Raw genomic sequence first — 14,005 nt, forward strand, 5'->3', positions numbered from 1 at the left:
ATGATCTTGTGTCACATAGTGCAGCACATCGTGTCCTGAAGTACCGTGGAGAGTTCATGAGAAATCGTTCACAATATCATATCGTGAGCACATTGTCTAGTGTGTACGCACCTTTAAACAGTCTGAAAAAAGAGGATTTGACCATGTGATGAAGAATTCAACACATGCCCTATGTTAGATGATTATAGCTGCGGTACAAAGGGGTACTTGTTTCTAAATTCACATAAATTGTGTTAATTGCTTTCGATGTACAGGTTGAGTCTCCCATATCCAAATATTCCGAAATACGGAAAATTCCGAAATACGGAATATTTTTAGCATGACTGAGAAAGTGAAACCTTTGTTTTCTGATGGTTTAATGTACACAAACATTGTTTAAAGCACAAATTATTAAAAATAGTGTATAGCATAACCTTCAGGCTGTGTTTATAAGGTGTATATGAAACATAAATGAATTTCATGTATTTATGCACACTTTTTTTGATGCACAAAATTATTTAAAATATAGTATAAAATGACCTTCAGGCTATGTGTATAAGATGTATATAACACATAAATGCATTCTGTGTTTAGATGTGGGTCCCATTCCCAAGATATTTCATTATTTTATGCAAATATTCCAAAATACGGAATATTCCGTTATCCAAAATACCCCTGGTCCAAAGCATTTTGGATATGGGAGACTCAACCTGTATCTTGTTTCCCAAAGTTTAGTGTCAGCGACCATATAGACATTACTGATGTATAATTTTGCATCATGTATTTTTCAATGTTGATAGAAGTGTACATGTTAAAAATTAAGCACAAATGACAAAAGGTAAACTTGCTGTATTATTTTTTTATTAAATGGATGCATTATTATAGTAATGCAGTGTTCCTTCATTGTAACAAAAGCAAAAATAACTTGAATATTCAATTAATAAATGTAAAGAATCTTTGACCTCTAGAGCACAGTTCCAGAAAAGGGCTGAAAAAGTATACAATACAAATCTACATATGGACAAGATGTTAACAGTGCAGTAAATTGGGCATAGCCTTTATAAAGGCACAAAATGCCAAGAAAGAAATGTACCACAGAAACAGTACCTGCCTGGAATACAGAGAGGTGGTACTGTAGTCCACACAGGGACTAATATCTGCAGTGAGCTATACATGGTGCACGGAAGTTTAGCGGGATCATGGGATGGAGTCTGGAACAGATTATACACAATGTATTTAGTTGCTGTACTGTTTAATAAATTTCTTGGATTTCTGCCTCACTAATGTTTGCTGTTGACAAGCACTCCGGGCCTCATCTAAGGCTTTGAGAACATTCTGAAATTAAAATAAAGAATAATAGTAATTAAAAACAGAAAGACATGCAATACTGACGGTATCATACATTTGATATAAACACATTACTTTTCACTTAAAGCAGATGAACAATCATTATTCACAAACTTGCCTAAATGTACTACCTTGCTTCCAGGAAACCCTGAGGTAACATAGGAAAAGACCAGGTGAACAGGACTTAGTGGCTTCAATGAAGGCAAAAGGTGGATGCGGCAGCCATCTTCAAAGCTTTCCCAGCCACTAAGTGTTTACAGGGGTGGGCAGAGCTTAGATGTATATCCTGACACCACGTACAACAAGAAGACACATGCACCCAGGAGAATTGTCTGCTCTCTCAGGAGACTGGGAAGACACAAACTAATTCAGGAGTTTCCTGGACATTATGAAAAAATTATAATTATTCATAAGAGGATTTTTGTACTTTTCTCCATTCGGGAGACACTGCCAAGTAGGGTATAGAGGGCGCAGTGGTGGTGTAGGCACTAAATATAAATTACAAAGTTGTTTGAACTCTAGTTCCTCCCCACTATACCTCTATACCTCCAATAGGTGCTCAGTTTATAAGCAAACAAAGCCCACAGAGTTAAAAAAGGACTAAACAGAACAACACAAACAAAAAACAGTGAACAAAAGGGGTGAAAACAGTGTCCCCCAATTGGATTCAATATAGGAAACTTTAATCCAGCTGGGGAGCACATTCCAAAGCTGCCTCTATGGGAGGGGATACTCAGGTATTGCTAACGACTTCTGTCCAAAGCTGGCTTCTATTTCAATACATTCATGAAAACTGTAGAATTGATAAAGGTACGAACAGAAGGCTGTTTTGCTGCCTAACACAACTGTTTTACTGAGGCACCAGGCCATGCTGCTCAGGAGGCACTCAAGACGCTAACCAGCGGCACTGAGAGAGGTAATGGAATTGGATATGGATTACCCGGGCCTGGGCCTCTATAGGGGCTCAGGAGAGCAGGTGAGGTATAATGTGTCAAAGCTGGATGATTGGCTGAGACCAGATCTTAAATTCATATCAGGCGACGCCATCTTGTGTTGCCCCTAACGACGCCATCTTGCGTCGTCAGCATGAAATCATTGTGTGCGAAGCTAATATGCGATTATTAGCATCGTGCATCTGCCCGCATATTGTTAAAAGTTCTACCATACCCCATACCAGAGTTGCCTACCCTCCCGATTTTAGCGGGAGGCTCCCGGTTTTTAATGTAGCCTCCCGCTCCCCTGCAAAGTGTACCTCAACTCCCGGTTTTTGGGAGCCATTGAACTGCGCATACGCGATTCCGGAAATGTCAGGGGGTGCGGCCTGCAGGGGACATCATAGAGTCACGACGCGTGATGCCATCTTACCTAAAGGCCGACCACCGCGGGGTTGTGGGTAGCGGTGGCTGGCGCTTGTCAGATGTGCGCATACAATATGCTTGGGCGGATGGAGCCTGGTAGCAGCGCTGCACTGATTGGGACAGTAGAGCAGGTGTTGGGCACCTGTGAGAAGCCGCATGGAGACTCAGACCACATGTCTCCAGCGGAAGTGGCCGTAGCAGCGGATCCCTCCCACTCTCCTTACTGCACATGGGAGCCGCGGGGACTGAGACCTGGTGGAGGAGGAGCTGACCCGGTGCAGAGAGAAGCTCTGGTCTGGCGGAGAGAGCGCTGTTTGGTGGTGGCTGGGTCTGGGAGCTCGGTGGAGAGGCTGGAGGAGGAGAAGTGCCTGCTCCCAAGGTGATTGCACTAACGTGTGTGTGTGTAGGGCATCTAGTAATGTGAATGTGTGTGTGTTTAGGGCATCTAGCAGTGTGTGTGTGTTTGGGGAATCTAGTAATGTGTGTGTGTGAGTGTAGGGCATCTAGTAATGTGAATGTGTGTCTTTGTGTGTGTTTGTGTAGGGCGTCTAGTAGTGTGTGTGTGTGTTTGGGGCATCTAGTAATGTGTGTGTGTGTGTGTGTGTAATTAGGGCATCTAGTAATGTGTGTGTGTGTAGGGCATCTAGTAATGTGAATGTGTGTGTGTAGGTGTAAGGCATCTAGTAGTGTGTGTGTGTGTCGGGCATCTAGTAATGTGAATGTGTGTGTGTAGGTGTAAGGCATCTAGTAGTGTGTGTGTGTGTGTGTGTGTCGGGCATCTAGTAATGTGAATGTGTGTGTGTAGGTGTAAGGCATCTAGTAGTGTGTGTGTGTGTGTGTGTGTGTGTGTGTCGGGCATCTAGTAATGCTAATGTGTGTGTAGGTGTAAGGCATCTAGTAGAGTGTGTGTGTGTGTGTGTGTGTGTGTGTGTCGGGCATCTAGTAATGTGAATGTGTGTGTAGGTGTAAGGAATCTAGTAGTGTGTGTGTGTGTGTGTGTGTGTCGGGCATCTAGTAATGTGAATGTGGCAGGGCAGATATATATTAGTCAGTGGGGGAGTCAGGGTCTCAGTTAATAGGAATATATACGCCCATAGGTGGAGCTAGACACGCCCATTTGGGCCAGGCGGGCCACGCCCACTCAACGGCAGCGCAGCGCATTCTATAGAAATCTCCCTGAAAGCATTTTTCAAAAGTAGGCAAGTATGCCCCATACGCACATTAAATCATACATATAATATACAAGACGCACAGCGCACAGTTGCACTGTTTATCAAAGCACTCTACACATACACGCACCACACATATTAGCGACTATACGCAATATTCTCACACTTACACATACCAAAACGTATAAAAAGGTTCCTCCACATTAAAAGCTAAATATTAGAGGTTTTATTAGCGAATACTTATGATGAAATGTAATGTATATGATATTTAAGGTACATGAGCTAGTAGACATATCATGTTTGGTACCATTCTAAAGCACTGTTTGTTTGCAGATTTCCAGTTCGACCCGCAAGGAAATCGCAGCATGCGTTCGCAAGATATGAACTATATGAAAATAGTGGTTAGAATGTGAAATTGTATGAAGTGTTTCTTACTAGTTTAGACCAGTTCTTTGGCGGGAAAACCACACAAAGCAACATCTGAGGAACTGGGACATACCCCTAGTGACGCTATATGAACTGTCAAATGACCTGCATCGTACCAGAATGTACACGAGCAAGATCCAATGGAAACCCGTTAACTAGTTTCTTTGTTCTGGGAGGGTATATAGCTTGCATGCTGGTTCTAGTATACAGCCATTCTTTTTGGATGACCACAGGCTTCTGGACTGATGACTGTATGCTGGGAGCAGTGCGAACGCGTATGTATTGGGCTGTATCGTATTCTGTATTTTATTGCCTTTGCGCTAATTGTGCTAGATGAAAGCGTGTAACTTTCTTTTATTGCAATAAGAACTTTTGTGCGTTGGAACCACAATAATTGTCTGGACAGCGATTATTTCTCTCTAGCAACTTAAGGGTATTCATAAACCCCACCACCGCCATGCCCCTTTGTGTTTTACAGCAGCATGCACCATGGGAAACTACTGAACAAAGGGATGTTGCTGTGCCCCCCCCGTGGACATGGCCCCCTGCACCCATGCCGCCTAGACTGTGGGAGAAAACCGTTGTACCAGGAGGAACCCTACACAAGCATGGAGAGAATATACAAACTCTACACAGTTAGGGCAGTGAGGGAGTATTGCTAATCATTGCACCAACCTAGCTGACCTTTTAAGTTCAGATTTTTCTACAGGGGTTTCAACACATTCAACCACCCCATTTTCTGCCATATATTCTATATGACTTGAATTGTCTTTTTGATGTTACAGATATAGCCATTTCACTTGAAGAACAGGGACACCACTCATCGTTCCAAGTTGGTTATCTGTTTTGTTACAAATGTTCAATACAAATTCAAACGGGGACAACCCTTGCTCCAAGCCCTAAATTAGGAGTGATGCTCCAAAATATGGTTTTGGTATGTTCAATAGTGTAAGCGTGCAACTGTAATGATTTAAACCGGATAGCATTATCTTCCTTAACATTATGCAATGTCAGATTGAAAACAGACTGCGAGATAACCAAGCCTTTACCTGTTTCTTAACACCCACTCTGTCATGGGTAAAGCCTTGGTTTTAAATAGTCTATAGCCAAGCATATGCTGCCATCAGCTAGAAATAAGTCAAAAGAAGAGATGCCCCTTGGAACTCTAAAATCTGTCATAACTGACATAACTTTGGGGAGAGACCATTTGTGATGTCAAGCGAAGGGCAGAGCTTTGAAAGAAAAATAGCATTTTTCACTGTAAATCGAAGGCAACTGTATGTTCATGAAATCAAGATTCAAAGAACTAGCCGGCAACAATAGGTACTGAATGGCCCCTTGAACGGCACAGCTCCTGTGGAAAGGACTGCATGTATGGAGGCCCTAAAATGTCCCAAGTAACCTCTTTCTAGAACACTCCTGACCCACAATTCGAAGAACATTATCCCTTGGATCTGAAATATCAAGACAAGCTCCCACCACAGATTTTTGCAGATGGGAACAAAACCCATCATGTGGTCTGTATTTACAGCAGGTTTTGGACCTAGGCGTCTGCCTGCCAAGTCTGATTGTATTTTTGGAAATCACCAAAACAGTAAAGAAAAGACCACTCAAAGGGCCTGATTCTGAGTCAGACACAGAGGCGATGTTTGGCGCAGTGGAGCGATTTTTTTCTTCTATGCATGTGGCCAGATTCCATACACATAGAGTCACAGTTGTGCCTGAGGTGAAAGGGAGCAACATGGTCATATAATTGTTTCGAAAATGTATTGGGCGTTCCTGGGGAGTGACAGGGAGGTGGCTAAGCTGACGCTCAAAGTGGAGGTCTCAGTCCTTGCACATGCAGAAGCACGGATGTACACTAGGGAAGGACTTGTAGTGGCATATGCATAAAGTTGAAGAAGCAATACAGGCAAAAGATGGACACCCGGACAATGCAGAATCTAACACAGAATCAGGACCAAAGCCGCTAAACTAATTTTCTCTGAAAACAAAAGGACCAAAATTTCTGGCTTGTTGGTTAGGAAACCTTCATGTGGCCTGATAGATAAACTTGCCCAGCTCAGGACTCAAAACGACAGACTTATTTCCAAGTTCTAAGCCAGAAACTGCATCCGGCTGCTACATCAAAGCTGAGATTCTGGATCAACTGCAACATGTGTCAAGACTTCTAATGTCCTATCTATGCTGTCCTTCAAGTGTGCAGCGATCTAAATGGGAATTGAGGTGGATGTATCAAGTTAGGCAATAGGGCAGGCCTGGCCAACCTGTTGCTCTCCAGCTATTGTGAAACTACAAGTCCCAGCATGCCCTGCAACTGTTTTAACATTCCCTCATACGCGCATGCAGGGGGGGTTTCTGAGTACCTAGAAACCCCCCCTGGCTAAACAACATTTTTATTTATTTTTTTATTAAAAGGAGCTGCCGGAGTTCAGGCAACTGTGGCTGCGGCTGGAGCTGGCCTGGTTGACTGTAGGGGGATCTGTTGCGGCAGCGTGCAGCTCCTCCTAGGAAGGATGGAGCATTGACTGCTAGACAGCCAGGCGGTGAGCTGCCGCCGGGTGACTGCATTCCCGGCGCTTTCTCCTGGACCTGGAGCCCAGGTGAAGTTATGTGGGGGGGTGCCCAGTGGGGGAGGAGCCGCCGGCAGGGGTTTACTGTCAGCGCGCGGGGGGGGGGGGTTGCCAGTGGGGGTGTTTAATAACTGACTATGTACTTCTTTACTTGTGCTTACCTTTTTTTGTGAAAGATGCGTGTGTGTATATATGTGTCACAGTGTCTGTGTTGGTGTGTGTCGTCTTTGTGAGAGTCTAGGTTAGAGTATGTGTGTGTGTGTGTGTGTGTGTGTGTGTCTGTCATTGTGTGTGAGATGCCGAACTGACTGTCCATCATCCAAATATTATAATATATATATATATCTATCTATATAGTAGAGGTGTGCACCGGCCACTTTTCGTGTTTCGGTTTTGGACCTGGATCTTTCTTCGTGTGTTGGATCTGGATTGGATTTGCCAAAACCACCCTTCTGTGTTTTGGGTTCTGGGTTTTGTGTTTTGGATCTGTATTTTTTTTTAGAAAAGAATAACAACAGCTAAAATCACAGAATGTGTTGGTTTTTCTGCTCCTATGCTATTTATTAACCTCAATAACCTTAATTTCCACTCATTTCCAGTCTATTCTGAACACATCACAATAATGTTTTTATGTCCAAAAGGCTATGCTAAGCGACACGAGTGGGCGGCACAAACACGTGGCCCATCTAGGAGTGGCACTGCAGTGGCAGACAGGATGGCAGTTTGGAAAACTAGGCCCCAAACAGTACATAATGCAAAGAAAAAAAAGAGGTGCAAGATGGAATTGTCCTTGGGCCCTCCCACCCACCCTTATGTTCTATAAACAGGACATGCACACTTTAACAAACCAATCATTTCAGCGCCAGGGTCTGCCACACGACTGTGGCTGAAATGATTGGTTCGTTTGGGCCCCCACAAAACAAGCTGGCAATTAATCTGTCCCTGCACAAACTGGCTCTACGGAGGCAAGATGTCGTCCTCATCCTGCTCATCCACGATTCCTCACCCTCTTCAGTGTTGTGCACATCCTCATCCTCACAGACTATTAACTCGTCCCCGCTGGAATCCACCACCACAGGTCCCTCTGTACGTTCTGGAGGCTGGTCTCCCTGGAAGAGTTGATAATTCATTTTTATGAACATCATCTTCTCCACATTTTCTGGAAGCAACCTTCTACGCCTTTTGCTGACAAGGTTCCCGGCTGCACTAAACACTCTTTCGGAGTACACACTGGAGGGGGGGGCAACTCAGGTAAAATAGAGCCAGTTTGTACAGGGGCCTCCAAATTGCCTCTTTTTCCTGCCAGTAGATGTACGGACTGTCTGACATGCCTACTTGGATACTGTCACCAATGTAATCCTTTAACAAACAGACGCACGCTTGTCGCTGCTGCTTTGAGGATGCAGGTGCGGCTACAGCCCACACAATTCACAAAGACAGAAAAAAAATATTTTTTTATTTTTTGTGGAGTGCACTTTGAGGGTTACACCATCCTTTAACAGACAGACGCACGCTTGTCCCTGCTGCTTTGAGGATGCAGGTGCGACTACTGCGCATACATTTCACACACAAACACAGAAAAAAAGAAGATTATTTTATTTTGGTTGGAGCGCACTTTGGGGGTTACACCACCCTTTAACAGACAGACGCACGCTAGTCGCTGCTGCTTTGAGGATGCAGGTGCGGCTACAGCCCACACATTTCACAAAGACAGAAAAAAAAAAGAATAATTTTTTATTTTTTGTGGAGCGCATTTTGGGGGTTACACCACCCTTTGACAGACAGACGCACGCTTGTCGCTGCTGCTTTGAGGATGCAGGTGGAATCTAGACGGGATTTGGAACTGGGGACACACTACCTCCATCAATTGTCTAAATCCCACTGCACTAATGGCGGATACCGGACGCACGTCTAACACCAACATAGCAGTCAAGGCCTCAGTTATAAGTTTTGCTTCAGGATGACTGCTGTCGTACTTCGTCCTCCTCACTAGGGACTGTTGGAGGGTCAATTGTTTAGTAAAAGTAGTGGTGTTCCTACTTCCTCTCTGGGATGATGAACAACTCCCAGCAGCAGCAACAGCACTAGGAGGAAGTGGTTCTTGATCTTTCCCTATTTTATTTTTATCGGAGAAAGTTTGGTCCTCCATTTATGTTATATTGATATATACGTGCAGCTAAGGCACACACAAACACAGAAAATAATATTTTGTTTTTGTTGGACACTAGTGCACTTTGTGGGTTACACCACCCTTTAAGAAATGAGCCAGCCAGCCCTTTACTTATGGGACACAGGCGCACGCTTGGCGCTGCTCCTTTGTTGATGCACGTGCAGCCACAGTGCACACAATTCACAAACACAGAAAATATTTTTTTATTTTGTTTGGAGTGCCCTTTGGGGGTTACAGCACCCTTTAACGGACAAGCCAGCCGGCCCTTTACTTATTGGACACAGGCGCACGCTTGGCGCTGCTCCTTTGTTGATGCACGTGCGGCTACTGCGCACACAATTCACAAACACAGAAAAAACAAGAGATATGGTAAGAACTTACCTTTGTTATCTCTGTTTCTACGAAGTCCATAGGGTCCACAGGGTTGCCCTTGGGGATATAGCTGGATCAGGATCCATGGGCACCACACAGTTAAGCTTTTAGCTCCCAGGATGCACTTGGGTCCTCCTCTATACCCCGCCCCCGAGCCACAGGCACCTAAGTTGGTAAGCAGCCTAGGCCGGAGGAGAATATGGAACAGAGAAGGAAGACTGGAATACACAAGAAACCATACTCACAGAAATGGGAGACGGAAAACCGGTGACCAGCCACACAGCCCATTTGAAGCCAGGTGCGTCAGGGCGGGCGCCCTGTGGACCCTATGGACTTCGTAGAAACAGAGATAACAAAGGTAAGTTCTTACCATATCTCTTGTTTTCTACTTCAGGGTCCATAGGGGGTCCACAGGGTTGACCTTGGGGATGTCCTAAAGCAGTTCAACTAAGGGCGGGGACGCTCCTGTGCTGAAAGGAGCACCCGGCGCCCAATGGATGCATCCTGAGAGGCGAAGGTGTCAAACGCATAGAACCTCAAAAACGTTTGAATTGAAGACCAAGTGGCCGCCTTACACAGCTGAACAGCAGAAGCGCCACGTCTAGCAGCCCAAGAAGGACCCACAGAACGAGTGGAATGAGCCTTAACAGAGGCTGGCACAGGTAAACCCTCCTGTGCATAAGCCTCACAAATAACGGAACGAAGCCAACGGGCTAACATTTGTTTGTTGGCAGGCCAACCCCTCTTGTGAAAACCAAATAGGATAAACAAGGAATCAGACTTCCTAACCAAAGCCATCCGGTCCACACAGATTCTAAGCGCCCGGACCACATCTAAGGAAGTCTCACCAGCTGATCAGGGGACTGAAAAGCTGGCACAAGTTCCTGATTAATGTGGAACTTCGAGACCACTTTGGGCAAAAACTCAGGACGAGTGCGGAGCACCGCTCTGTCCTGGTGAAAAATCAGGAAAGGAAGGAGAAAAATGTCTTAAATGTCAGCCACTTGAGCTCCACCGACTCAAGAGGCTCAAATGGAGGACCCTGCAGGACCCATAGAACCACCACCAAGTCCCAAGGAGCCATAGGAGGCTGGATCCTGAGAACACCTTGGAAAAAGGTGTGAACATCCGGCAGTATTGCAATCCGCCGTTGAAACCACACGGACAAGGCGGACACATGAACCTTCAGAGATGCAAGGCGTAAGCAGAGGTCCAATCCTGATTGAAGAAATTCCAAGATCCTAGAAACTCGGAACACCTGAGGATCATAATGTCTGGACTCACACCACTGAAAGTAAGTGTGCCACACCCTGTGATAAATCCGTGCTGAAGCAGGCTTGCATGCCCTGAGCATGGTATCAATAACCGAATTGGAGAAGCCCCGAGACCTCAAGACGGCTGTCTCAAGAGCCACGCCGTCAAAGACAGCCGACCCAGATCCGGGTAAAGGCAGGGCCCTTGAGACAACAGGTCCCGACGCTGAGGAAGAAGGTACGGCGCGTCGATGGAGAGGCTCCTGAGATCGGAGTACCAAGGCCGTCTGGGCCACGCCGGAGCCACCAGCACGAGCGTGCCGCCGTCCTGCTTGAATTTCCGCAGAACCCGAGGAAGTAGGGATATCGGAGGAAACAGATATGCCAGGTGAAACGTCCATTTCACCGACAGCGCGTCCACCAGACTTGCACCTGCGTCTCTTGTCCTTGACCCATAAACGGGCAACTTGTGATTGTGACGGGAGGCCATCAAGTCCAGCTCTGGCAGTCCCCACCTGTCCACGAGTAGCTGAAACACCTCTGGGTGAAGCGACCATTCCCCGGGATGCACGTCGTGACGGCTGAGGAAGTCCGCTTCCCAATTGAGGACTCCGGGGATGAAGACCGCCGAGATCGCTGGAATGTGACACTCCGCCCAAGTCAGGATGCGAGACACCTCCGACATTGCTGCCCGACTGCGAGTTCCTCCTTGGTGGTTGATATACGCCACCGTGGTGGCGTTGTCGGACTGCACCTGTACCGCCCTTCCGTGAAGAGCGGGACCGGACGACTGCAGGGCCCTGTATACTGCCCGCAGTTCCAGGATGTTGATGGGGAGAAGTGCTTCTTCCGCAGACCAACGACCCTGGAGAGACCATGAACCGGTCACTGCCCCCCAACCCCGGAGACTGGCATCCGTCGTGAGCAGGACCCAGTCCGGGATCCAAAAGGGGCGCCCCTCGACCAGATGAGCTGTCTGAAGCCACCAAGCCAAAGATTGACGAACCTCCGGAGACAACACCAGCACCTGAGAGCGGATCTGGTGAGGTAACCCGTTCCATTCCGATAGAATCAGCCCCTGCAGGGGCCGGGAATGGAACTGGGCAAATTCCACCATGTCGAATGTCGACACCATGGACCCCAGAACTCTCATAGCCGAATGGACCGACAGGCGGCGACTGCTCAGGCAACTGCGTATCCGCAGCTGTAGGGAGGCGACCTTCTCCGGAGTCAGAAAGATCCTTTGCTGACGCGAATCCAGCAGGGCTCCCAAATGAACCATCCGCTGTGATGGAATCAGGGAGGACTTTTTCCAATTTATCAACCACCCGTGTGCTTGCAGGCAAGCGATCGTCAGGTGGAGATGTTGAAGCAGTACCTCTGGGGAGCTCGCCAGCAACAGGAGGTCATCCAGATACGGCAGCAGCCGTACATTCTGGTTCCGAAGATGTGCGGCCATGACCGCCATAATCTTCGTGAACACCCTCGGTGCAGTGGAGAGACCAAAGGGTAGCGGTCGGAACTGATAGTGGTGTTGAAGGATAGCGAACCTCAGATACCGCTGGTGCGAAGGTGCTATCGGAACATGGAGGTAGGCGCCCTGGATATCCAGGGACACCATGTAATCCCCCGGTTCCATCGCCAGAATGATGGAACGTAACGTTTCCATCCTGAACTTGGGAACTCTGAGGAATTTGTTCAGAGACTTCAAGTTGAGGATAGGGCGATGAGAACCATTGGGTTTCTGCACCAGAAACAGGGCGAATAATACCCCGTCCCTCGTTGTGATTGAGGAACGGGAACAATGACCCCTGCTTTCAGCAAGGACTCTCTATAGCCTCCTGAATCTTTAACGCCTTGGTCTTGTCCTGAGAAGGACTGGTGCAGAAAAACTGGTGGGGTGGTGTGTGCCGAAAAGACAGGGCGTACCCCTGGGAGACCACTTCTCGAATCCATGCAACCGTGGTGGTATTGTGCCAGCACTGGGCAAATAGAAGAGGTCGGCCTCCCACTCTGAGGTCCCCCAGAGGGAGGCCCGTCCCATCAGGCCGCAGGTTTATCTTCCTGCTTGGAAGAAGGGCGCCGAGCACTCCAGGCTTGCTTCTTGGGTTTAGAGGCAGTCTTACTCGCAGACTGTCTCGGGAAGGACTGACCTTTTGCCTTACCATGAACCCGAAAGGAACGAAAAGCCGAACTCCGAACCTTAGCAGGAAAGCCGACTTGGATTTAGCCAGGGTATCCACTATTTTGTCCAAGTCCGGACCAAATAGTAAATCCCTGTTGAAAGGTAAGGCCTCCAGGCCTTTCTTTGAATCAGAGTCCGCTCTCCAGGACCGCAGCCATAAGGATCGGCGGGCAGACACCGCTGCAGCCGATACCCGCGAAGTCAGCAGACTAGCATCTAAAGAAGCTTCCCCAATGTAAGAAGCAGCGTCCCTCATCTGTCCCAACAACGCCCTCTGGACATCCGGAGCGTCGTCCGGGAAGGTATCTTCCAATGCATTGGGCCCACCCCTCAATGGCCTTGGCCACCCAGGAGATGGCCATGGACGGTCGGGCCACCGCCCCGGAGAGGGAGTAAATAGACTTTAACCAAGTTTCAACTTTCCTGTCCGTGGGATCCTTCAGCGAGGATATCGATGGTAATGGTAAGGTAGCGCCCCGAGTTAAACGGGTGACATGGGAATGCACCGCCGGTGGAGTTTCCCATTTTTTACAATGTGCCTCAGGGAAGGGATAATTAGAAGTCAACCGCTTCTGAGGAAGGAATCTCTTACTGGTCGCCTGCCAAACTACCGCCATATGATCCGTCAACTGATCCGACAGGGGAAACAACGCAGAAGCCACCTTAGTTTTTTTGAAACTAGGAAACTTCGACTTAGGAACCGGTGCCTCATGCTCTATAAGAAGAATAGCTCGCACCGCCCAAACCAGTGCTCGCACATTAATGGACGACTTGGTATCCATTTCCTGGCCCGAGGCGTCCGAGTCAGTGTCATCAGGGACCTCCCCATCATCTGAGGAACTCTCTGAGTCCGATACCTGAGCCGCCCGCGCCATGTGTGGGCGTTTTGAAACCCTGGAAGGCATGTCAGTCTGCAACATTGACTGAAAAGCCGAGGATGCGGCCGCTAAATTTTGCACGGAGTTGGAGAGCACATCCACCCAGGGTGGAGGAGTCGCCATAGGGGCCTGAAAAGGTACCACAGGCTGCTGCGGCACAGGGGAAGCCTGTATATACATAGGCAACCCCGCATATGGACCCACAGACTGAGACCCAGGAGGACTCCGCAATAACTGCGGGACACCCGGGGAATGGGGGATGGTCGGCTGGGGTAACGCCCTAGTAGGGAGAGCA

General features: G+C 47.6%; 1 protein-coding gene across 1 annotated transcript in view; it reads right to left on the reverse strand.

Moving 5' to 3' along the window:
* Positions 1-829: 829 nt before the first annotated feature.
* VPS13C (vacuolar protein sorting 13 homolog C) overlaps positions 830-14,005 on the reverse strand; it is a 452,448-nt gene continuing 439,272 nt past the window's right edge. The window contains exon 85 of the mRNA XM_088446402.1: positions 830-1,314. Within this exon, the coding sequence (XP_088302528.1) occupies positions 1,216-1,314 (99 nt within the window). The 3' untranslated portion in view covers positions 830-1,215. The remainder of the gene's footprint in view (positions 1,315-14,005) is intronic.

The sequence above is a fragment of the Taudactylus pleione genome, unplaced genomic scaffold (genome assembly GCF_031769625.1).
Source record: "Taudactylus pleione unplaced genomic scaffold, aTauple2 ptg000019l, whole genome shotgun sequence".
NCBI classification, from domain to species: domain Eukaryota; kingdom Metazoa; phylum Chordata; class Amphibia; order Anura; family Myobatrachidae; genus Taudactylus; species Taudactylus pleione.